Raw genomic sequence first — 26,611 nt, 5'->3', positions numbered from 1 at the left:
CCTCAGAACTCCCTAGTAACACCGTAGCAACCACCCAAAATACCTTAGAACTCCCTAGCAACACCCTAGCAACCACCCAAAATACCTCAGAACTCCCTAGCAACCACCCAGAACACCCTAGCAACTGCCTAGCAACCACCCAGAACACCCTAGCAACCGCCTAGCAACCACCCAGAACACCCTAGCAACTGCCTAGTAACCACCTAGAACACCCTAGCAACTGCCTAGCAACCACCCAAAACACCCTAGTAACCACCCAGAACACCCTAGCAACCAACCCAAAACATGAATAAGCCATATCTCAGCAGCAGAACATCGTACAGACATGGTTGTTGGCTCGTATGCAATCATGTACCACACTCTAGCAACCGAGTGGTGAGTTTTGCCACTGCAAGCACCATTCACATTTTCTTCTGGAAATGTACGTTCTAGTTAATCTCATTATTCTCTTGGCAAAATTTTACATTCATAAGTTTGCGCATTCCAAAACATCTTTTATTGCTTTTAACATTGAGGTCAAGCAATATGTCAACACGATTAAGTATTCTCTTAATCAAAAGGCAACAAAAACTGTGAATGTGTGTAAACAATTTGATATTTTTTTGTAAATCCGTACTTCACCTGGCAAAATGTGATGATGTAAGTCTTTTGTTTATGTTTTGTTTATGTTAAAACACCTGCAATGTTGGAAACTGCACAATATGTTATTTTTATAATGGAGATGAACGTTCCTGTAAACTGTGCAATTGTTGAATAAAGCGTTAAAAAAAAAAAAAAAAAATACAGGTATAACTGAAATGCTATACAATTTTTTTTATTAATATAGCTCTGCCATAGCATTTCACTGATCTTTATTACAATGTATTTTGTTCATATACGCTTATATACGCTGCTGTACTTTTTTAAATGTACTCTAGTATTTATTTTGCAATGTACACAACAAGATACTATATTAATGTTTTCTTGATTTCAAAGTGTGTGTATGCCTTTACATTTTATATTTAATTATTGTTGCACTTTTAATATACCATTTTAAATACTGAATAACACAACTTTATAATAAACTATTAGTGTAATGTGAACACATTTCTAATGAGCTGAAATGCTATTGAAATGTTCTTTAAGTACATTAAAATGAAGCTTCTAACTGTAGTTAAAGAAATATGAAAGTATATTTTAAATGAACTGTAAACAAATACACTTAAATGCACTAAATGTACTTGAATTGGTTACATTTTAGCACAATTTAATATATTAAAATTGGCTTAATGCAATTAGCTTAAAATGTATCTTAAAGGATTAGTTCACTTTCAAAAAATTTTTTGCTGATAATTTACTCACCCCGATGTCATCCAAGATATCCATGTCTTTCTTTCTTCAGTCGAAAAAAAATTAAAGTTTTTGAGGAATACATTCCAGGATTTTTCTACACAGAATGGACTTCAATTGCAACCAAATATTCCAATGTTCAAAGAAGTTTAAAATGTCCGTCTCAGTGTAGCTTCAAAGTCTCGACACGATCCCAGTCGAGAAATAATGGTCTTATCTAGCGAAACGATCGGTCATTTTCTAAAATAAATAAAAATAAATTATATATATATATACACACTTTTAACCACAAATGCCTGTCTTGTACCATCTCTGAGATACACAACGTATTACGTAATCACGTTGGAAAGGTCATGAAAAAAATAAAAATAGTAATAATAATAAATTAAAACAAAGATGTCGGACGATTTTGAAGTTGGAGGAGAAAATTAGATAAAAGTTTCACTCTTCCCTACCTTTTTGAACCGGAGTACACAGACGAATAACTTAGACAGATGACGTGACGCGTGACCTTTCCAACGTGATTACGTAATGCGTGGCGCGCCGCAGACCAGCACAAGACGAACAATTGTGGTTAAAAAGTATATAAATGTTTTTTTGTTTTGTTTTTTAGAAAATGACCGATCGTTTCGCTGGATAACACCCTATTTGAAGCCGTTTGAAACTGCATTGATTTGGACTACAACAATTTGGTTGCGGTTGAAGTCCATTGTGTGAAAAAAAAATTCTGAAATGTTTTCCTCAAAAAACGTAATTTCTTTTCCACTGAAGAAAAAAAGACATGAACATCTTGGATGGCATTGGGGTGAGTAAATTATCAGGAAATTTTCATTTTTTTAGGTGAACTAATCCTTTAAGCATATCTTGAAATACACTTAATATACTTGAAGTTGTTTCAATATAATACATTTAATACGCACTTTAGTATAGTATAATTTAAATATATTAAGTATGTCAGAAAAAGCACAATCTATTTCCTTTTCACCAGGTGTTTCCAGGTGTTTCCCAATAAGCTGCTTTAACAGTGACGGTCTTGAATCCACGGAGGACGGTGGACTGATCCGTCAACTCTAAACTAGCGTGAAGCATCTTGGCTCCCGTCATCCTGGGAATGAAAAAGATTGGCAACTCCATGGTTTCTCGAGGCTGGATCGTAAGCCTGAGATATAAAGAAACAAATCACTATTACTACTGCTCATGTTTAGGGTTAGTGATTTACACACACACAAAAAAAACAAAGGATTCATCTTAAATCTAGATTAAATCAAGGCTTAGTTCTGTTGCAGCAAACTTGCATTTAAAGCATCATTTTGATCCTAGCTTTAATTTACATTTAAGATAGATTGACTTTAATTTTGTTGGTCCACTACTTTAAAAATCAGAGTTTATATAGTATAATGGGGAAAATCTGCAGGTTTAACACACATATTAATGTACACTAAAGTTTCTGTTATGCATATGATTACACCATACAGACAGAAACTGAAATAACCAGTAATTTTAGTGCTTCAGAAATGCTGGCCGACAAGTGTGTACTGACAGTTTTAACAGACACCGCTGCAGTGAAACTGATGTCAAAGAGATAAACAAGATAAAGATGTCAAAAATGTCCAATATGTCAGGAACAACCCCACCCACTGTACAGATATTACTGTCCTCGACTGCTAGACTGAGCTAAATTTACCATGGGAATCTTGTGTGTGCTAAAATACCAAAGTTATACAGTGACTGTTTCTACTGTTAAATCACAATTGATGAATGTGGGATATTTTTTAAACAGTGTAAGAATGTTTCTTTTATTTTAATTACTTTTTAAATGATTATTATTATATTATTTATCTAAGTAAAGTCACTATGGTATTATTGTCACCATGGTACATTTTTACAATTTAGTTTGAGCATCAGCCCAACACACTATCCACCAATAGTGTGTGTTTGGGGCGGAGCTATCTGTTTTTCTAACCAATGGAAGACGGGGGGGCGAATCTTTTCGAATACATAAATTTAACTGAATTACATGGTTATTTTTGTGCATTTATTTGGTGATCGCTCGCTCTAAAAACGTACTCGGTTACTAACGTAACCTCGGTTCTCTCTAGGAGAGGGAACGAGTACTGCGTCGAAGAACGCTACGGGAAAGATATTTCTTTGTCGAGATTGAAGCCAAAAATTAATCCTTAATTTTGTAATATTGTAAAACGCTTTTCTGAAGCATACAACCTAGGCGGAGCAATACAGCTCACCCATTGGCTGCTCTGCCAGAAAAGCACAGCCTATGCGAGGCCAGGACGCTGACCAATGAGGACGCTTCGCGCCCTTCTGCGTCACCTCCCGCCCAAACAGGCGTGGCCTAGGCCTATAAATACGAGCATAGCTGTCTAACACGCCGATTTTCGTCAATGAAGCGACGCAGCGTGGACACGCACGGCATGAGACGCAGTACTCGTTCCCTCTCCTAGAGAGAACCGAGGTTACGTTAGTAACCGAGTACGTTCTCTTACGTAGAGTTCTCTCGTACTGCGTCGAAGAACGCTACGGGAACCCTATGCAAACCGCCGTGCGTGTTCTTGGATCGACACAGACACCTAAGGGCGCGCGCGCCCTGGTATACAAGCGCCTACCCCAAGAAGTATAGGGAGAGCGGCTAAATAGCATCATCCCTTATAGTAGTGCCTCTTAAGGCATAATAGCATATATATGTAAATATAGATATATATGAAGGGTAATAGCATGCTCATGGGACACATTGTCAGTGAGTGATGCTTAAACATTGAAGTGACCTGGGCCGCAGCGCGGGGCAGGAGCACTTGTACATATTACCATTGAAGTGACCTGGGCCGCAGCGCGGGGCAGGAACACTTATACATAGTCTTCTAGACCGAGAGCAGTTTAGCCTGCAACGCAGGAACCTCTAGGTTACAGAACCTAATAAATGTAGACGGGGAGGCCCAGCCTGCCGCCATACAGATATCATGTAACGAGATTCCGCTATACCAAGCCCATGAAGAGGCCATGCCTCTCGTGGAATGTGCTCTGATGCCCAAAGGGCATTCCAAGCCTCTAGATGCGTAGGCTAGCGCAATGGCGTCCACTACCCATCGAGATAGACTCTGTTTCGTTGCGGCTCGTCCCTTGGAGCGCCCGCTGAACGAAACAAAGAGCTGCTCCGTCTGTCGAAAAACAGCGGAGCGGGACACGTAAGCTCTTAATGCCCTGACCGGGCAAAGGGAGCTATTTCCGTCCTCTGAGGCCGGCATGGCCGACAGGGAGATGACCTGAGCCCTGAACGGTGTGTTGAGGGACTTAGGCACGTACCCATGCTTCGGTTTCAACACGACTATAGAGTCGTTTGGCCCGAACTCCATACAAGAAGCTCTCACTGAGAGCGCTTGCAAGTCTCCCACACGCTTCACTGAAGCGAGAGCCAAAAGAAACACGGTCTTGAGAGACAGGTGTTTCATGTCAACTGAGTGAATAGGCTCGAAAGGGGCCCCTTTCATAGCGTTCAACACTGTAGAAAGGTCCCAAACGGGGACTGAAGGAGGCCTTGGAGGGTTTAACCTCCTGGCGCCTCTCAGGAAGCGGACCACCAGGTCGTTCCTGCCTAGTGAACGGCCAAGCGTTGGATTAACGAACGCTGATATGGCAGCCACATAGACTTTGAGCGTGGATGGGGTTCTTCCCTTATCCAATAGCTCTTGCAAGAAGGAGAGAATCTCCGGTTCTCCACACTGAAGTGGTGACAGACCTTGATCTGAACACCATCCAGAGAACACCGACCATTTGGAAGCGTAGAGCCGTCTAGTAGACGGAGCCCTAGCTTGTTCGATCGTGTCTAACACTCCTCTTGGGAGGTTAGCGGGTACCCGTTTATGGCCCATACGTGTAGGGACCAAAGCTCGGGGTGAGGATGCAGAATCGAGCCCTTGGCCTGTGAGAGGAGGTCTCTCCTCACTGGAATCGGCCACGGGGCAGTACTTTTCAGTCGCATCAAAGCTGGGAACCAGGTCTGATTCGTCCAGAATGGAGCAACTAGCAGTACTGAGCATCCGCTCTCCTTGATACGCTCCAGCACTTGAGGCAGGAGTGAGACAGGAGGAAAAGCATAGAGCGGGCGGCGGGGCCAGACTCTGGCCAGCGCGTTCGCGCTCTTCGAAAAGAATTCTGGGCAATGAGCGTTTTCCTGGTTTGCAAACAGGTCTATTTCCGCTCTGCCGAACGTTTTCCACAGCAGACGCACTGTCTGTGTGTGTAGGGACCACTCTCCCGTAGGAACGTTGTTCCGTGAGAGTCTGTCCGGGCCTACGTTCAAGTGACCTGGCACGTGCATTGCTCTTAACGAGCGCAGGTTGTGCTGGGCCCACACCAGTATGCGTTCCGCTAACCTGAATAGGTTCCGGGATCTCACGCCACCCTGGCGGTTTATGTAGGCTACTACCGACATGTTGTCCGAGCGGACCAGGACGTGGTGTCCTTTTATCCGGGGACAGAAGCGCCTCAGCGCAAAGTCCACTGCCATCATTTCCAGGCAGTTTATGTGCGGTAGTTCGGCTCGCTCTGACCACTGGCCAAAGAGCGGACTGCCGTCGAGCAGTGCTCCCCAGCCTGAGGTGGACGCGTCCGTGGACACCACCTTCAGGCTCGAGGAAGTCCCCAGGCTTACACCTGACCGGTACCAGTCTGACGCTCTCCATGGTGTCAGGGCTGAAATGCATTCCTGAGTGACCTTGAGGCGATAGCGACCGTGTAACCATGCTCGGCGCGGTACGCGCGCTCTCAACCAGAACTGTAGTGGGCGCATGCGCAGCAGGCCCAACTGCAGCACTGTTGAGGCTGAGGCCATGAGGCCCAGCATTTTCTGAAATCTCCTGAGTGGCACTATGTGGCCGCTGAGGAAGGATTTCGCCATTGCAGGGTATTTTGCCTGCGCTGTGATGACAGCTGTGCTGTCATAGACAGTGAGTTCAGATCCAGTCCTAAAAAGGAGATCCTTTGACTGGGAAACAGTGAACTTTTCTCCCAATTGACTCTCAGACCTAAGCACTCGAGGTGATCGAGAATTAGGGTCTTGTGGCGGATGCGTTCTGAAGGTGATTGAGCTAGAATCAGCCAATCGTCCAAATAATTCAGAATTCGAATGCCGCGGAGTCTCAGGGGTGCCAGCGCCGCGTCCATGCACACTGTAAATGTACGAGGTGCTAGAGACAGGCCGAATGGCAGGACTGTGTACTGATATGCCTGGCCCCCGAAGGCGAATCTCAAAAATCGCCTGTGACGTGACGCAATTTGTATGAAAATACGCGTCTTTCAGATCTATTGCCATAAACCAGTCTCCTCGGCGAATCTGCGCGAGGATAGCTCTGGTCGTGAGCATTCTGAACTTTCGCTTTGTCAGCGCTTTGTTCAGATGCCTGAGATCTAAAATGGGTCTGAGACCCCCGTCTTTTTTCGGTTCCAGAAAATATCTGCTGTACAGACCCCCTTCGCTCTGAGCTTGAGATAAAGGCTCTATGGCCCCTTTGCTCAATAGCTTCGCTATTTCGGCTCGAAGTAGATGTGCTACTTCTGTTTTCACCGTAGTTTCGACTTTCTCCGTGAAACGGGGAGGGCGTCGATGAAACTGTAGCGAATAGCCTCTTTTTATAGTCTCTAGCACCCATTCTGAGACCCCGGGAAGTCATTCCCATGCATCTGCACGTGTGACTAGGGGTTGAATGTAATCTGGGCCCTGGTCGCGAAATGGCGGCGACACGAGAGCAACCGTGTGCTGTGACATGGACGCCGTGGCGTGTGAGGCGGGGGGCATGTTTAACACAGTATGCATCCCGCGCGCGCTCAGCTCTCTGTGTCGAGAGAGAGCGCGCGGGACGAGTCCCGTAGGGCTCGTGATGTTTGTGAATAAACGTGGGCGCTTGGTGGCGGGCACATTTATAACACCGGGAACACTGTTTTTGTGTACTGACTGACCGTTCGTTAGTTTCGTTTTTACAGAAACCCGCGGAACGTGCAGTGTGTAGTGGTTGTGGGCACTTGGCAGTGGGTCACGCTCACTACATGTAAAACACAATCGGCATGAGCCGATTTTATGTGTGCAGACCCTGTGTTGTTCAGGGCTGTGCTTGCACGGGTTGAAAAACCGGGCTCTGATCGCGAAATGGCGGCGACACGAGAGCAGTCGTGTGCTGTAACATGGGCGCCATTGCAGCGTGATGCGGGGGCGCGCTTAATCGAGCGGGCAGCCCGCGCGCGCTCTCAGCTCTCTCAGCTGAAAGAGGGAGCGCGCGGTGCGAGCCCCGTACGGCTCGGCATGTTTGAGAATAAATGTGGGTGCGTGAACGCGGGTACATTTATAGCACTGGGAAGTACTGTCTATTAGAACTGACTGACCGTGCATAGGTTTCGTTTCATAGAAACCGTGTGACATGTAGCTTGTAGTGATTGTGGGCGCTTGAAAACGGGCACGCTCACTACATATAATGCACAATCGAAATGAGTCGATTTATGTGTGCAAGCCCTGTATTGTGCGGGGCTGTGCTTGTGTGTACAGATGGGCACTGGGTCGTGGGCATACAGTTACACACATTACATCATCGGCCATGGCCGGGACACCGTGTAGCACAGAGAGTACTGTCTATCAGAACCGACTGACCGTACATTCGTTTCGTTTTTACAGAAACCACGGGACATGCAGTGTGTAGTGATTGTGGGCACTGAAAAGCGGGCACGTTCACTAGCTTACATGTGAAGCACAACCGACACGAGTCGATTTTATGTGTGCAAGCCCTGTATTGTGTAGGGCTGTGCTTGTGTGTACGAATGGGCACTAGGTCGTGGGCATTACGGATACACACATTACACCATCGGCCGTGGCCGGGACACCAGTAAATACATTTTCAGATTTACCTGGGGCGTCGTGAAAACGGCGTCTGTGTGCAGGCAAACGGGCATTGATGCCGATTTGGTGACTGCAAAATACACTGGCACGGTCGCGAATGTTGGGACTGTGCGAGCGAGACATTTTAGTGAAATCCGGCCGCGGCGGGATTTTAACACTGTAGCTTTCCTCGAAGCAGAAATGCGCATCCTGGCTGAAAACGGGACTTTCCGGGACTCCGCGATTTCTTCGTGAATTCAGGAAGAAAAAGGCGCGGGTCGTGAGGACGGTAACGTACGTTCCTCTGCAGAAAAGCAGCCATCCAGCCGGTAAGCGCATCGATGCTGGTCTTTCTCCGTCGACGCTCACGAGCGGCGGGGGAGGGGAGATCCTCGGAGCTCGCCCATCCCTCGCTACCCGAAGCGAGGAGAGAACAGCAGTCGTCCTTCACAGACACGGCTTCATCTTCCTCATCCATGACGGACGCGGCGGCACACAGCGGCCCTTGTCCGTCGGTCAGAGAGTCCAGCGAAGCGGGCGGAGGAGCTAGCGGCAGCAGCGGCGAGCACCTCGTGGTGAAGGGAGGTTCCGGGCTCCGCTGAGCACGGCGCTTTTCACGGCGCGGCACTACAGCGGGCGGAAAAGGGTGCAGCTTCAGTAAATGAACGCCAGGCGAGTCCGCAGAGTCACCGTAGGCATCAAATTACAGCGATGGCAGCCGCCATCGACGAGAGCTGAAGCTGCGTGATACTCACAGGCAGGAAACACAGCACGTGGTCCCTGTCGCTGAGCGGGGCTCTACACGAGCCACAGGAGGTGCGAGACATCTTGAAAAAGACGCTCGGCTCTTTTAGTGTGGAAAAACTGTGTGACGCGACGGCGAACACACACACAAAACACACACACATAATGTAAAGGATATTCCACGCCGGAGAAGCGCAGCAGGGAACGGCGGCTGAAGGCGGCGATGACCAGCGGCTTCAGGTAAGAGGCGCGTCCTGCTGAGGTGCTTGTATCCAAACGGCTGTGGTGGCTCGAATCCAATCCAACGATGCGTGCAGCTTCGTGAATTTAAGAAAATCGGCGTGTTAGACAGCTATGCTCGTATTTATAGGCCTAGGCCACGCCTGTTTGGGCGGGAGGTGACGCAGAAGGGCGCGAAGCGTCCTCATTGGTCAGCGTCCTGGCCTCGCATAGGCTGTGCTTTTCTGGCAGAGCAGCCAATGGGTGAGCTGTATTGCTCCGCCTAGGTTGTATGCTTCAGAAAAGCGTTTTACAATATTACAAAATTAAGGATTAATTTTTGGCTTCAATCTCGACAAAGAAATATCTTTCCCGTAGCGTTCTTCGACGCAGTACGAGAGAACTCTACGTAAGAGAACTGAAATGAAACACTTCATGTACCTCATCTGAACCTTCTTCTCCAGGAGTCCTGAACCCGCGACGATGAGGTCACCGCTCACTGCAAAGTTGAATGGGTTGGTAAAGGTTACCGTGGCAACTTGATCTGTGTTAATGATGACCGAGTACACGTTATGAATCTGGAAGAAAACACAGGATTCTTATTAAATTGCTTTATTTATTTTATTACTTGTGAATTCAATTATGCCAACAATCTATTTTTATAATATCTTATGATCGTGGAGTGATGCACGCGTTTAAAGTCCCTGTAAAGTCAAAATTAAGTATGTGTTCTGAGTTTGTCACACCACAGAAAAATGTGTTATTAGCCACCCAGCCAAATTTGAATGATAAAAAAAGCCGGCAAGTACATAAAATAAGCAATCAAAATCTTGAAAAAATGAGCAGTAACTCTCAAACGCTGGGGGCGTGTCCGCTGGCTGCGCTGAAACCACGCCCACTCGTGGGAAAGCTGCAGTCGCCACACTCAACTGTGGAGTTACTGTGGACGACTACCTACTATAATTATAACATAATAAGCACACAAGGCAACTTAAACTCATTGGTGGGCACTCACTGCGATGATGGCACCAGTTGTCGGCGCGACGGGAGAATGAAGGCCGAGGCGGGAGATAGTCGGTTCGGCCACATTCACCAGTAACAGCGGATTACCAGTGAATCCCAGTTGTCTCCGACGAAAGTTTATAAATCTATCCCGTGTAAAATGATCCCTACAGAGGCGGGTTTAGGCGGGGATATTCAGCTCTCCATCAAGGTGGCTCTACACAAAATTAATCCACCTCTTCTTGATGTGATCGTTTTTCGGAAATTGAAATAGGACACCGATCTGTTTTGTACGTGATCGCATCCAGGTAGTACGTATTTCCGTGACGAAGGCATAGCTAGCTAGCAAACTGTAGGCTGCAGTAACTAATAGTGCTGACAGACAGTAACTCGCGATTGAGCGGCGCACTGATGTGAATGTGCTCTATTGTTAGGGGAGGGGCCAGCGTCATCAAGTAGGGGCGGGGCCAAGAGCTCAATGGCTCCAGTGCGTCAGAGCCCCCGTTTTAGCCCCGCCCAAAAAATCCGGAACACAGCAATGGTGAAAAACTGTTTAACGGTCTAACTCCACAATTCAGAACTTCACAGTTCAGTCTTTGTAATATGGTTTAGCAATACATTTCTAACATTTATAATGCGTTTAGAATTTTTTTTTTTTAGAATTGCCTTTACATGGACTTTAAATGAACCTGTTATCAGGTTGTTGTTTTTTATAGTCACAAAACAAACATTGTGTTGTTTCTTAAAGGGATAGTTCACTTCAAAATGAAAATTCTGTCATCATATACTCACCCTCAAGTTGTTTCAAACCTGTATGAATTTCTTTCTTCTGCTGATCACAAAGGAAGATATTTTGAAGAATGTCAGTAACCAAACGGTTAACTGGACCAGTTAACCGTTTGGTTACTGACATTCTTACAGCAGAAGAAAGAAATTCGTACAGGTTTGAAACAACTTGAGGGTGAGTATATGATGACAGAATTTTCATTTTGAAGTGAACTATCCCTTTAAAGTCAACATGAAACTGCATTTGCAACCCATTGTATAATGAGGCTCTTTTTGACCATAAAAGGAGCTCCATATATATATATATATACATACATACACACATATATATATATTAGAGATGCACGATATATCAGCCACCATATTGGTATCGGCCGATATATGTAAATTTTTAAAGTGATTATTTTCAGCATATATAATAATGGATTATTTCCTTCAGCTGAGATGCATCAGATGCGCACTGTTCGCCATGATGGTTTATAATTGCTTGAAATATGACTAGAATCATTACAAATAAAGAAAAATACATTAAAGTGCAACATGTGCAGCACAAGTCTGTCATATCGGCTACATAAAATTATAATGAGACCATCAAAATTTAGATTTATCTGCCAATATACCGGTTATCGGCTTAGAAATTCAAAAGAATGATCAGTATCGGCCTATATATGTAGTCTATGATGGGCCACCAGTACCTGTATATTGAGGGCAGGGCTGCTGATGTTAAACTCTTCTGAAGCCAACGCTCTCTCCTTAGACATTCTATCCTCTATAACCACAGCCAGGTTAACCAGGCAATCCTCCATCGCCTTATTCCGCATGTACTCGGTGAAGGAGATTTCGTGTTGTACAGTCACAGCTGGTGGAGAACAACAAACACCAATCATGGAGTTGATTGTGTAGGGCTGAGCAAATAAGGGCAGAACTCTTTACTGCCCTAGAACTTCAAAAATCCTTTTAAAGGTATACATATTGATTTAATTAAATTCATTAAGCGTGGCACAATGGCCTTCATCATCACAGTATGCTAATGCCTATCTAGCGCAAGGGATCAATATGCTGATTGAAGACTGTTAGGACACTCCAGGTACAGGATGGTTCTGTCGGGAGATACAGAGTCATTTACACCTCAATGACACGTCTGTACCATTTGCTTCACAAGACATGCTTTCAACTACATACTGTTTATTTACTAGTGTGTTCTAATATGTTACTATGTCATGTTTTGGTCTCATCTGACAGCTTATAAACTGAAGTGAATGAAGAATAAGCCACGTGTTCACACAAAACATGACAACATGAAAGCACGCAGCCAGTGATAAACACAAGCTGCATGCAACACAGCACAGCACAAGACAAGACAAGACATGAAAGCATATGAAACAAGGCAAAGAGACAAGACAGAAGAGGAGTGTCAGGGCTCTGTCACAAAACCAAGAAATAGACTAGACAGAAGTGACAGCAGTGATGGAGTACTCGAGTCCTGAACTCATGACTTGACTTGGACTCGCGGACTGATGACTCGTACTTGGACTCGGACTCGAGGATATATAAAATCGGACTTGAGCATTGGATTAAGTTTCTAACTAAATAGGTTATACATACAAGACTCTTCTTTGGTGACTCGGACTCAAACACTGGGGACTCGACTCAGACTCTTCTTTGGTGACTCGGACTCAAACACTGGGGAGTCGAGACTCGACTCGGACTCAAAAACTGGGGAGTCGAGACTCGACTCAGACTCTTCTTTGGTGACTCGGACTCAAACACTGGGGACTCGAGATTCGACTCTGACTCTTCTTTGGTGACTCGGACTCAAACACTGGGGACTCGAGACTCGACTCTGACTCTCCTTTGGTGACTCGGACTCAAACACTGGGGACTCGAGACTCGACTCAGACTCTTCTTTGGTGACTCGGACTCAAACACTGGGGAGTCGAGACTCGACTCAGACTCTTCTTTGGTGACTCGGACTCAAACACTGGGGAGTCGAGACTCGACTTGGACTCTTCTTTGGTGACTCGGACTCAAACACTACTCGACTCTGATTCTTCTTTGGTGACTCTGACTCAAACACTGGGGACTCGAGACGTGACTCGGACTCAAACACTACTCGACTCGGACTCTTCTTTGGTGACTCTGACTCAAACACTGGGGACTCGAGACTCGACTAGGACTCTTCTTTGGTGACTCGGACTCAAACACTGGGGAGTCGAGACTCGACTCGGACCCTTCTTTGGTGACTCGGACTCAAACACTGGGGACTCGAGACTCGACTCGGACTCTTCTTTGGTGACTCGGACTCAAACACTGGGGACTCGAGACTCGACTCGGACTCTTCTTTGGTGACTCGGACTCAAACACTGGGGAGTCGAGACTCGACTCGGACCCTTCTTTGGTGACTCGGACTCAAACACTGGGGACTCGAGACTCGACTCGGACTCTTCTTTGGTGACTCGGACTCAAACACTGAGGACTCGAGACTCGACTCGGACTCTTCTTTGGTGACTCGGACCCAAACACTGGGGACTCGAGACTCGACTCGGACTCTTCTTTGGTGACTCGGACCCAAACACTGGGGACTCGTGACTCGACTCTGACTCTTCTTTGGTGACTCAGACCAAAACACTGGGGACTGGAGACTCGACTCGGACTCTTCTTTGGTGACTCGGACTCAAACACTGGGGACTCGAGACTCGACTCAGACTCTTCTTTGGTGACTCGGACTCAAACACTGAGGACTCGAGACTCGACTCTGACTCTTCTTTAGTGACTCGGACTCAAACACTGAGGACTCAAGACTCGACTCTGACTCTTCTTTGGTGACTCGGACTCAAACACTGGGGAGTCGAGACTCGACTCTGACTCTTCTTTAGTGACTCGGACTCAAACACTGGGGACTCGAGACTCGACTCAGACTCTTCTTTGGTGACTCGGACTCAAACACTGGGGAGTCGAGACTCGACTCGGACTCTCCTTTGGTGACTCGGACTCAAACACTGAGGACTCGAGACTCGACTCTAACTCTTCTTTGGTGACTCGGACTCAAACACTGAGGACTCGAGACTCGCCTCGACTCTTCTTTGGTGACTCGGACTCAAACACTGAGGACTCGAGACTCGACTCGGACTCTTCTTTGGTGACTCGGACTCAAACACTGAGGACTCGAGACCCGACTCTGACTCTTCTTTGGTGACTCGGACTCAAACACTGAGGACTCGAGACTCGACTCGGACTCTTCTTTGGTGACTCGGACTCAAACACTGGGGACTCGAGACTCGACTCTGACTCTTCTTTGGTGACTCGGACTCAAACACTGGGGACTCGAGACTCGACTCTGACTCTTCTTTGGTGACTCGGACTCAAACACTGGGGACTCGAGACTCGACTCTGACTCTTCTTTGGTGACTCGGACTCAAACACTGGGGACTCGAGACTCGACTCTGACTCTTCTTTGGTGACTCGGACTCAAACACTGGGGACTCGAGATTCGACTCTGACTCTTCTTTGGTGACTCGGACTCAAACACTGGGGACTCGAGACTCGACTCTGACTCTTCTTTGGTGACTCGGACTCAAACACTGGGGACTCGAGACTCGACTGACTCTTCTTTGGTGACTCGGACCCAAACACTGGGGACTCGAGACTCGACTGACTCTTCTTTGGTGACTCGGACTCAAACACTGGGGACTCGAGACTCGACTGACTCTTCTTTGGTGACTCGGACTCAAACACTGGGGACTCGAGACTCGAGAGCGCTTCGAGTGTGTTTGGGAAATGTCCCGCTCTTACCATAACCGCCAGTTGCAACACACTACTAACTAAGTCATTCAGGCTCCGCCCCTTTATTCTGCGTATTAATTATTTAAATGAGGAATATTGTGACGTGTTCGTTCCCGGCAGAAACTCAACACTACAATGGAGGCGTTTCAGGAGTTCAGAAACACTGACACTGATATAGAGAAGAACTCCCACTGGAGGCACTTTGTGCTTTGCAACATTAGACAATAAAGAAAGATGAACATGTAAAAAAGCATCATAGGTCCTCTTTAAAAAAAAAAAAAAGTATCTAGTGTGCATTCCATGAAAAACGTGTCACACAGTAGTGTTACATTTCAGTATAGTCACATGACACCATGCGTGTGGTCCAGTTAAAAACTTAAAAATAATAAAGTTTGGGTTTTTCAATTTTAAATGTAATATTGTAAAAAATATAATCGTGGTTTTATATTTCTGCCAAATCGCCCACCCCTACAGCAGAGTAACTGTGGAAAACAACGCGTCTTAAGTACACAGTTTAAGAACAGTTTACAGTAGTAACACAGTTGAACTCAGTTTAAGCACTTTAATATCGGCTGCAGAATTCTTACTTTGATTCGGGCCGATCTTCAGATCATCATGATCCTCCCAGAAGGTTCCAGTGGGATCGCGGTTGTACTCTTTGTTCTGAGCGTTCACATGTTTTCTCAGCAGTTTTGGAATTGCCATGTTGTTAGTGATTTTGACGATGAAAGAAAGGTTTTCTCCGACTACAGGGGCTTTCAGAAGCTCTATAGAAACTCCAACGCCCTGACGAACTGCATGAAAAGACATGAAAAATCACTGTTATATCACTCAAACAATCAAAGAGCATTATTAATGTGGGAAGAAAAACCAAATGCTAAAACGTACCGCCTCTTCCATTAGTATTGGAGAGTATTTTTTTAAATGAAGATGGATAACAACAAATATTTAAATGTAAAAAAAGAACAATAAATGTATACGTAAAATTGCATAACTAGACAACGACCCGCTTGATTAAAACATCAAGATATGAGGAAAATATTTCATAAATTTTAAATATGAGGAAAGACCAAAACTTGGTTAATGTATTTATCTGACAAAACTATTATTGTGGGAACAAAAGCCAAATGCTAAAACGTACCAGTTGTTACACAAATAGGTCCACCAACTCGAACTGGAAGAGAATATTACAAAAAATATTTAAATATAAAAAATAATACATATATAATATACAAAAAAATATATAATAATTCTTATTTCTGTTTATCTTGGTGTGAGCATACACAATTGTATTCAAAAGGAAGACATACCTGAGTCTGATCTCATCTTGATATGACGGCCTGTTAATGTGCAAAACAATTAGATTAGTCTTTTTTACTTTTTTATCTCTCTTGTTGAAAAGCATCAATAAAAAGAGTTCAACTAAAAATATTATTAAAATAGATTTTAGTTGATGTTGAGTTTGTTAAAAAAAATCCCTCAAAGTCTTGTTTAACATCAACCATTCTTTTTTATATTTTGCTGAAGCTGAAATTACACACTTCATCTTAAAAAATGGAAAGATAAAATGACTTACCATTATTTCTGAAAATACATAGCATTCCATCTAAATGTGAAAGAAAGTTGTTGTTGTTTTTTATATTCAAATCTATTGAAGAGTAAGTATTTTTTCTTTTCTTTCTCAGTGTTTCTCTTACCCATCTCAGTTTTGTATTCTGCCGTGATGTCCTGCATGAGCATGGCTGGACCGGGACATTTGGTGCAGATCAGGGCTCCGACTCGGTCTTTGTCAACGCTGGTTGCTAAAATCTTCCCATCTCTGATGATTATTTTATGCACATCTGCATTGATTTCTGCGTAAACGAATGGCACGTCGTATGGCGCGTTCACCTTCTCATTAACGGCTTTCACGGGGGCAGGACCACAGCGGTACATTCCTGTGACAGAATCAGTTTATGTTTTAGCATCAACAGCATATTACAGTATGCTTTGAAGCAATTTATTTTATCCGCATACAGGGATAAAAAGCGTATGAGTTTTCTATATGCATTAGCGTTGACTGACCGGTGCTTATCTCTTGCGTCGTGGGGTCAAGAACCTGCCAGCCGTCATAACCTCCATAACCTCCATAAACTCCATAACCTTCATCCAGATCAGGCCTCTTCATCCAACTCTCCACCCACACATGGAAGTTCCTGAAAAAGCCCAAACACTTTTAACTCACATTTTGTCAGATTAAAAACACTGAAACAATTCATTTTAACCGCAATCAGTTCAGGTTTATTTGTAAATGTACTGAATCCTAAAAAGGAGTACAGCTTAAAAACTTCAAAAGAAACATAATAAAATACTTCACACATAAAAAATAAGTACATTACTGTTTGTAAGTTTAGGGTCAAAAGGTTTAGGGTCAGAAAGTTTTGGTTTTTAGATGGGATGAAATTAATACTTTTATTTAGCAAGGATGCATTCAATTCATCAAACGTGACAGTAAAAACATTTATAATTATACAAAAGATTTATATTCCAAATAAATGCTGTTCTTTTGAAAACCAGTCAGTATCTGGTTGAATATCTCTGCGATCGTTTGTGTTAAAAATGAACTGAGACAACCCATTGAAAGAGCAGAACATACACTTTCAGATGATAATTTGGTTATACATGTAATCTGAGTTAAAGGCTAAATAAATAAAGTGTACACTAACAATGCTGTTTGCATACAACACACCATTATAATAGCCTAATTTGAAACATGTTTACTTTTAAATTAATAGGCTCTAAAATGAGCAATAATAGGCTAATCAGTGTCATAGGTGGCTTGGTAGCTCATCGGTAGCTACATATCATGTCAACATTATATTTATGTCAGATTTAGTAGAAGCAGATCTTAACATTGTGAAACACATGGCCCTCAGTTTCAGAAACTGTCACATCAGGAAGTGGGGTAGCAACAGACCCTTCATCCTTGGATTTGAGACAAGGTGAGCTAATATAGGTCAAAATTAATGTTTAGCCATTTTGACTGAAAGGTGTTAAGTAACACTAACATCGTAGTGTGTTTTATTATATTAGGTTAAACTTATAATTAGGTTAAGAGGTTAATATCAAATGTATCCTTCGTGTAGAGAAAGATGATAGAGAAGATGTGATTGAGGATGATGGTGGAAGTGAAGAGAAGCATTACAAGTTAATAGTTATTACCCTATAAACATCTAGGCCTACAGATTCATATGTACAGAGGCCAGATTATAGATTATTCATTTTTTTCTTTTGGGGGTGATGGGGGTTGAGGAACATCAGGCCCCATCAGGACTGCCTATGCATAGGGCCCGGGATCTTGTGCTACGCCCCCAATAATCATGCTGTCTAATCAGCATCTTGATATGCCACACCTGAGGTGGATGGATTATCTCGGCAAAGGAGAAGTGCTCACTAACACAGATTTAGACAGATTTGTCAACAATATTTGAGAGAAATAGGCCTTTTGTGTACATAGAAAAAGTCTTAGATCTTTGAGTTCAGCTCATAAAAAATGGGGGCAAAAACAAAAGTGTTGCGTTTATAATTGTGTTCAGTATATAATAAGAAGACTTTTTAGCTTTCAAGGCATAACTCACCAGACGCTATCCCGACCGGCGGACAGCTTTTTCCCCTTCTCTGAGTAATATTCCTTAATCACCATGTTCGCGTTTGTGTCGTGAGCGGAGTTAAAGTTGGTGACCACTCGAGTTGGAATGCCGAGGGCTCTCATCACTGTTACACAAACAAATGCATTTTATATATCGATCATCAACAGCACTAATTCAATTACCAATGACCATTAAAGGACAAGTTCGGTATTTAACACTTAAATCCCTGTTATCAGATCGTTTCTGATGAAATAAATGGTAAAAATGGTAAATGGACTGCATTTATATAGCGCTTTTCATAGACCCATGGCCACCAAAGCGCTTTACAATTTGCCTCTCATTCACCCATTCACTCATACATTCATACACCGACGGCGGCAAATAGAACGGTTAAGATTAACATTTGGACACATGATGCTGTCCCGAGAATTTTCGGTTTCTTTCTGTAAGGTTGGAAATAATCCAAGATTATTTCAAAGGAACAAAGACATTAGCTTTTCACTCAGACTTTTTCAGCACACCCGTGCTGAGAGTGATTTAGGCCTGTAGGCCAGAGGTTTTGGACAATGGGGAAGTTGTGATCATCTGATTGGTCAGTTTTGAATATCTCACACCTGGGTGTTAGTCACATGGTCGGAGAAAATGACAAAAGAAGATTGTAACGGTTGTTCTGGCTCTTTCCTTTGGATGCTGGGCTGCTCTGGAGAGGCTCTCTGCCTTTGGCTCTCTCTTTCTCTGGTAACATTTTACATTTATGCTGGGCTCAATTAATGGTTTAAATGATCATTATTTAAATTATTATGGTTTATATAACTATTTTAAGTGTAAACATAACCTTATTTCACATTGAACCTTTTTAATTCATGGAGTCAGATTAAAACGAGATAATTGCATATGTGAATGTGTCTTATTTAACCAAATTACTTTACAACGCTAAAAAAACGATATCACGCGCGTCCTTCACCGGAAGTTGGGCCGATCAGCCGGACTTTACATCGCTTCCCCCCCCCCCCACCTCCACAATGGCTGCATATGTGCACTGGAATAATCCTTCCTAAAACAAATTAAACTTTCGTTTACAAAGACGTGAAACTCACCGAGTGGTCAGGGGTGTTCACAAAAATCGTGGGTAAGAACTGATATCGGTCTCACCTGTACACATGACAGCAGCGAACACCCAGCTCTGTCTGTATTTCACAGGGCTGAATTGTATTTTTGCCCACTGTCTGAGAATATCTGCGCTGCCGGACCACATGGAGGGGTTTACATCATCGCTGTACTTTCCTGACCAGTTCCCCATTAACACCCCTTTATCATCCTCAAAGTTCACCTGATGAGAACGACAGAGAGACTACATGAGCACATGGAGAGAGTGAGCGTAGAGCAGAGAATGAGAGGAGATCCTCCTCACCATCGCTGAGATCACACGACTGATGTACACCGGATTGCTGCGGTTCTGCAGATCTTTCGTCTCATTGGCTTGAGATTGAGGACTCAACTGCAGCAACTTCATACAGATATCCAGTATTCCTTTTTCATACTGAAAATACATGTGTGTCAGGTGTTAATGAGAAGCAGTTCTTCAGTGCTGTGCCTTCAGTCAACAATCTAATGTCTCACCTGATCGAAAGACCAGGGTCTGGACTCGATGTTACTGGGGCTGCCTTTAAACACTAGGCCAAAGTCATTCCTGATGTACTCATTCCTCAGATTCTCTGACGGCAGGAACACCGAATCAGCTGCAGAATAACAGAAGAGGGTGAGCTTGGTATAATGACAACAAATGAAAGCAATAAGCCGTGCATTACAGGGATTTTATCACAGCTAAGGGTTTTGTACGTATTTAGGTGAAGTTCTATAAAATGGCAATGAAAGATATCACTATTCAACATATTATTACACTACCGTTCAATAAACGAATACTTTTATTCAGCGAGGACACATTAAATTGATCAGAAGTGACATTAAACATTAATATTGTTGCAAAAAGATTTCTATTTCAAATAAATGTTGTTCTTTTGAACTTTCTATTCATCAATTATATTTCTAGAATACTGAAAATGCAAGTTTCCACAAAAATCTGAAACACCACAACTGTTTTCAACATTGATAATAATCAGAAATGTTTCTTGAGCAGATAATCATCATATTTCAATGATTTCTGAAGGATCGTGTGACTGAAGACTGGAGTAATGATGCTGAAAATTCAGCTTTGATCACAGGAATAAATGACATACAATACATTTACATAGAAAACTGTTATTTTAGATTGTAATAATATTTTACTGTTTTTACGGTATTTTTGATCAAATAAATGCATAAGAGTTAGCATAAGAGACAAAAAACGTACAGACACCAAACTTAGACTGTAGTGTATCAAGTAATATTCTTAAAAATAATATTTCCACAATGTAATATAGTTTATTAGCTGACAGTGTGTAAATTAACTAAGGCTCAACCAATTAGATTTTAAAGCAGAAATTATTAATTTATATTCAAATATACAATAATTCCAATCTTAGCATAAGATTAAGACATTTTTTTAAATGAATGATTTCTCAAATTATGTGTTTTGTTGAGGAGATACATTTCTAAGCCTTCAGACTTGTGATAGCCTAGAATATCATAGTGACTTGAATGTGTATGTTTTTTCGTTATGTTCAACACAAAAGAAGATAATTTGAAGAATGTTAGTAACCAAACAGTTGCTGGACCACATTGACTTCCATTGTATAAAAAAATAATAATTCTATAGTAATCAATGGGGACCAGCAAATGTTTAGCAAAATATCTTCTTTTGTGTTTAACAGAACACATAAACTCATACAGGTACATACTATTGTTAATGTACAATTCTTCCTCCTGCTCACCTTGGCACCAGGGGTTGCAGAGGAGCGTGAACTGTCCGAGCACATATTTTTTGATGCTCCCGCAGGTCTCGACTCTCAGGTGAAGTGTATAGACTCCTACAGGGGAAGACGCAGGGGTATACAGTGATATGGTCAGCGTATGGCCTGATGCGCTCATCTTCAGAATGGCACTCCATTGAGACGGAGAAGGGTTTCCAGACGCGGAGACCGGCACCTCCTCAGACAGCGGCCCTGCGGTGAACACAGTGGACTGGGGTTCAGTCTTGAACACAAACATAATATTCAGTTTCCCCATAAAGAAATCAGTTTGTATCAATAACCTTTCAAGACTGACTTACTATGTGCTCTGAGTTCTTAAGCAATAGTGTATACTTGTTGAAGTCATACAACAAACTGTCCTACACTCAAAATACTTTGGTTGCACTTTAATTTACAGCACGTGCACTTATGTGTACTTACTTAAGAAAGTAAGGTGTTTTATAAGGTAACTACATGTGTTCAGGATAGGTTTATGTGTAGGTTCAGGGTTATCTGTCACGGGTGGTTGCTGGCAGACAGATGAGGAAGACGTATACGATTCAATCCAAAAGGTTTATTCCTCAACAGATCCAACAGAAAGGCAAACGGATAGCAACACACACTTACAGAAAGCCAGATGAAGAGGATGAGGGGATGGTGAAGGGGTGGCACAGACAGGCAGATGAAGAGGATGAGGGGATGGCGAAGGGGTGGCACAGACAGGCAGATGAAGAGGATGAGGGGATGGTGAAGGGGTGGCACAGACAGGCAGATGAAGAGGATGAGGGGATGGCGAAGGGGTGGCACAGACAGGCAGATGAAGAGGATGAGGGGATGGTGAAGGGGTGGCACAGAGAGGCAGATGAAGAGGATGAGGGGATGGTGAAGGGGTGGCACAGACAGGCAGATGAAGAGGATGAGGGGATGGTGAAGGGGTGGCACAGAGAGGCAGATGAAGAGGATGAGGGGATGGTGAAGGGGTGGCACAGACAGGAAGATGAAGAGGATGAGGGGATGGCGAAGGGGTGGCACAGACAGGCAGATGAAGAGGATGAGGGGATGGTGAAGGGATGGTTAAGGAGGCTGGCAAAGGGATGGCAAAGACAGGCAGATGATGACTCTGGGGTTGGACAGACGACCGGGAGGAGGACGAACAACAGGTCCAGGGTGGTGATGAAGGTGGAGTGAGCCAAGGGGTGGCTTTGAGCAGGGGATGATGGCTGTTCATCCAGATCACAGCCAGACTGGTACTCCACGGCGGTGTTGACAGAGAGAGGAGACATGGAGGAACACTGATGAGGGTCGCCATGGGGCTGACCATCGGAGCCGCAGTGACGAGAGGTCTGAGGGCGAGTTGGAGTGACCGAGGGCATAGGTGGAGCCTGAGGTAGGGCGGAGCAAGCCGTAGCAAAAGGGGTGGAGGACCAGAGAGCAGCGGACGGTCCGCAAGTCCGCAGGTGAGACCGAATGGCTAATGGTCCACGCCCAAGGGTAAAAGGAGCGCTGGTGCGGGAGCCAGGGCGACAGGTCGAGGCAGAGCGTAGCGCACCGAGGCTGCAGGCGGAGCCTCGGGCTCCTCATGCCCAGGAGGAGATGGCTCCCGACAGGTCCGAGCTGGTACTACGCTACTCAGAGGCAGAGGTGGTGCCGAGGGACTGAAGGGTGACAGATAACTGGGTGGCACAGATGGCAGGAGACTGGCATTCAGTCCAATGCAGAAAACCAAAAACCAAAAAAAAAGTGTTGGTGATAGTTTGGAGAGGTGGTGGGCGAGGGAGGTTGGGTGTAGAGTGCGGATCGGGCCGACTTTTTCAGTCCGAGCCCGGCCCGCGTCCGACAGAGCAGTAACCGAACCCGACCTGAGCCCGACAGGCACAAAGATATTTATGTTCGAGCCCGACCCGAGCCCGACAGTTAAAATCCCATTTTTTTCTCATACTAATGACAATTGTACGTTAGTTTGTGTGGAAAGCCCGCTTTTATTAAGCAACTTGTAGGAAGGCAATCGGAAATGTCAACAGGACAAGCGCATCAGCGCGCGGAGCAACAAGCGCTCTTAACACCTGGCGCGCGCACATTATGCACGCGTTTCGTTGTCACGGCTACATAAACAAATGTCCGCACACAGGAAGACGGATGTTATGGTAATATTTTACATGTATTTTAATCACAAAAACGAACGTTTGCATCAAGTGAAAGCATTAGGCACATCGGCTACCTACATAAGCTGTTTTAAATTTAAAATGTTCAATGCCTTATCGTGCTGATGTGACCGAGCCCGACCCGAACATCATTTCTAAATATCTGTCCGAACGCGGCCCGGCCCGTCGGGTACCGGCGGGTCCCGTCGGGCTCGGGTCGGGTATCCATCCTCTAGTTGGGTGGGGCTAACGAAACATGCAGATGACTGACAGGTTCAGGATTGCCAGGTTCGGGCAACAAAACAGGGGCTAGACAAATCTCCTCTCCAAAATCAAAGTGTTTATGCCAGAAACGCACTCTCAGTAGCGGGTGGGTGGGCGGGGCTCACTTCCGAACCCTCGACGTACACCAGCACTCCCTCGGCGATGGATGGCTCGGCCGGCTCACACACTTGGTCAGGAGCACGCTGCTCAGGCTCAGTGGCGATGTGGTCCTCGGCACGCAGGAAGCCAGCACCCTCATACATATGTTGCGAAGCTCCTTTGAGGAACCTCCCCGGATAACTTAGATTTAGAAAAATGTATTGTACCTTCTTGTACCTTTCTACAACCACATGTACCTTTCCCTGTGTTTTCACCTGAGGTGTGGGCAGCCCAACAGCAGGCCGATCCCTTTATTGCAAGTTTTCTGGTGTATTGGTGTCAGCGAGTTAAACCTGGCAGATTGGCCAAGGCTAAAGAGGATGGTAAGACCTTGGAACTCCTGCGGCAATGGGAGAAGTTGGTAGAGGAGGAAGGAGTTTTGTATCGCCAATTTGTCGATACTAGGCAAGGCCGAATTAAACAGGTGCTACTACATCAGAGCATGAAGGAAAGTCCTTCGTGGGCTACATGACGAACATGGGCATCAGGGCGTTGAGCGGACTTTTAAGCTGGTCAGAGCTAGATGTTATTGGCCAGGAATGTTTCGAGATGTCGTGGCAAAAGCTCCAGTGCCAAAGATAGTAACAGAAATGGGCAGTTTGTTGGCTAGAAGACCATTTGAGGTAGTAGCCATGGATTTTACGGTTCTAGAGCCTTCCAGTGATGGTACGGAGAATGTCTTCATTTTGACTGATGTGTTCTCCAAATTTGTGGTTTCAATTTTCAATTTTCAATTCAGTTGGTGGTTTGCATTTTTTATTGCGCTGCAACTATAACATTTCTCTTTCTAGTTTTCATAAACAGGCTTTAATATGCTGGTCTTTAATATATAATTACACATTTTCTCCTCATAGATATTTTTTCTGGAACAACCAAAATATTAAACATAAAAATAAATCTCTTTTTTTTTTAATTATTGGTTTGATAAAAATATACTTTTAGTAAGTCAACTTTTAGATGATAAGGGTGTCTTGCTCTCTCATGAACACTTGATGCACTCTTTTCCAGTCCCCCCAAGAGAGTATGCCATTGTTTTTGGTGCAATTCCTGATAGTGTGAAACCTTTAGTCAAACCTGGCCCTAAAGGTCCTTTATGCGCTCCACCTATTTTTGACAGCACTAATATATTTGATGATCAACGTCCTCTCAGCAGCTTGTCAAACAAGAAAATTCGCTCAATTCTAAGCAGAGAGCAGATTTCTTTGTCTGCTTGTGTATGCTTTTGGAATTACAAATTTGATGATATATGGGAAGATTTCTGGTTTCTTTAGAATAATTTTTTTTTAGCTAATAAAGTGGTTGAAGTCTCTGTTAAAATTATTCACAATTGCTACCCAGTTAATTATACATTTGCTAAATTGAATAATAGCATTTGCACAGATTCATGCTGATTCTAAGCGAATTAAATAACTGCATTTGGAAAATATGATTATTTACTGATGAATCATTGAGAGTGAGATGAGGCTGCACGTTTATTTAGCACTCGCACAAACATACCTAGAACAATCCGGAAGACCAGTTTATCCTTCAGTGGATCGTATGTCCGTCCATCATAGTTGATGAGGATGGTGAAGGGCTGTCCTCTGCGCAGCACCAGAGTGCTGGAGCTCAGACCATCGGTGTTGTGCCGGATCTGGTTCTGGACCTGTTGCAGGTGGACATTTCGAAGCTTCAACTCTGTGCAAAAATGAGCAAATTAAATTATTTGTGAGGAAGCTGAAAATTTTGATATAAAAATATAACTAATTTAAAAGAAAAAAGGTCCCACTTTATATTAAGTGGCTTTAAGTACTATGTACTTACATAGAAAAATAAGTACAATGTACTTATTGTGTTCATGTTGTATTGTAAAATACCTTTTCTGCTATTGCGGTGTGATACGGGTTAGGGACAGGTGTGCTGGTGTGGGTCGGTTTAAGGTATAAGGGAAGGGTCAACAGTGTAATTACAAATGTAATTACAAAAATTAATTACCGCTCTAATTACAAGCAGGTATTTTTAAAATATAAGTACAATGTAAAAACATATATGTACACAATAAGACCATTGTATCAAATTATTAAGTTCAATGTTAGTACATAGTAGTTAAAGCCACTTAATATAAAGTGGTTTTATTTTCAACCATATTTTCAATAAAAAATGAATAGCAATTAATCATTTATAAACAACTATTATAAAAAATGGTCTAAAAAGGATAGCAGCAAGCAAATTAAATGACATGGATATAGAAAATATTAAAGTAGTAAGTTCTTAAAAAACACAACTATGAATAGTAAAATAACAAAAAAATGTAAAGGTTTAAGAAAATGCCTTGATAGTAAAACAGTAAAAATGTTATCAATCAAAAATTGAAGCTTACCGTCCATGAGATACTGCTGTGTTGCCGTTTGCGGTTAGATTCAGGTTCTACGTTTGCCGGTATTTGCTTTATATATGATAGTCTTCAGCCCCTCCCTGAGAAGTCAGACCACATTCAAGAGAAGTCAACATGCAAAAAGTTACAATCAGAACCAACACTTATAACAATTACACAATCACTCATAACAAAGCGCTGTGCGTTTCAGCGGGTGGATGCATTCAATCAGAATTCTGCATTCATTGGGACAAAGGTGAGCTATTCACATCACAATCCCACCAGTCCTGGCTTCGTCTCCGCATCCACACAGACCTTTAATGCCAAAATAGACAATTTTGCTCTCTTTCTCTTCATTCTCCTCCTCCTCAGCACCTGCACTGTAAAACAAATTGTTGCGATTATTTATCACAACTTAAAATCCAACATTGTTTCAACTT

General features: G+C 43.7%; 1 protein-coding gene across 1 annotated transcript; it reads right to left on the bottom strand.

Moving 5' to 3' along the window:
* Window positions 1-2,137: 2,137 nt before the first annotated feature.
* On the bottom strand, window positions 2,138-26,486 carry LOC307007457 (protein-glutamine gamma-glutamyltransferase 5-like). The gene is made up of 16 exons (XM_079629511.1): window positions 26,178-26,486; window positions 25,316-25,495; window positions 21,237-21,467; window positions 19,987-20,105; window positions 19,778-19,906; window positions 19,519-19,696; window positions 18,355-18,490; window positions 16,802-16,932; window positions 16,435-16,674; window positions 16,314-16,343; window positions 16,048-16,077; window positions 15,879-15,911; window positions 15,325-15,531; window positions 11,650-11,813; window positions 9,608-9,744; window positions 2,138-2,488 (listed from the first exon to the last, which is right to left on the bottom strand). Exons 1-16 carry the CDS (start codon window positions 26,182-26,184, stop codon window positions 2,311-2,313), a joined length of 2,130 nt encoding a protein of 709 aa, XP_079485637.1. The 5' UTR covers window positions 26,185-26,486; the 3' UTR covers window positions 2,138-2,310.
* Window positions 26,487-26,611: the final 125 nt, after the last annotated feature.

The sequence above is a fragment of the Phoxinus phoxinus genome (assembly GCF_949152265.1).
Source record: "Phoxinus phoxinus genome assembly, chromosome: 11".
Taxonomy (NCBI): domain Eukaryota; kingdom Metazoa; phylum Chordata; class Actinopteri; order Cypriniformes; family Leuciscidae; genus Phoxinus; species Phoxinus phoxinus.
The sequence above is the reverse complement of the archived record's forward strand: the minus strand, read 5'-3'. Positions and strand labels throughout refer to the sequence as shown.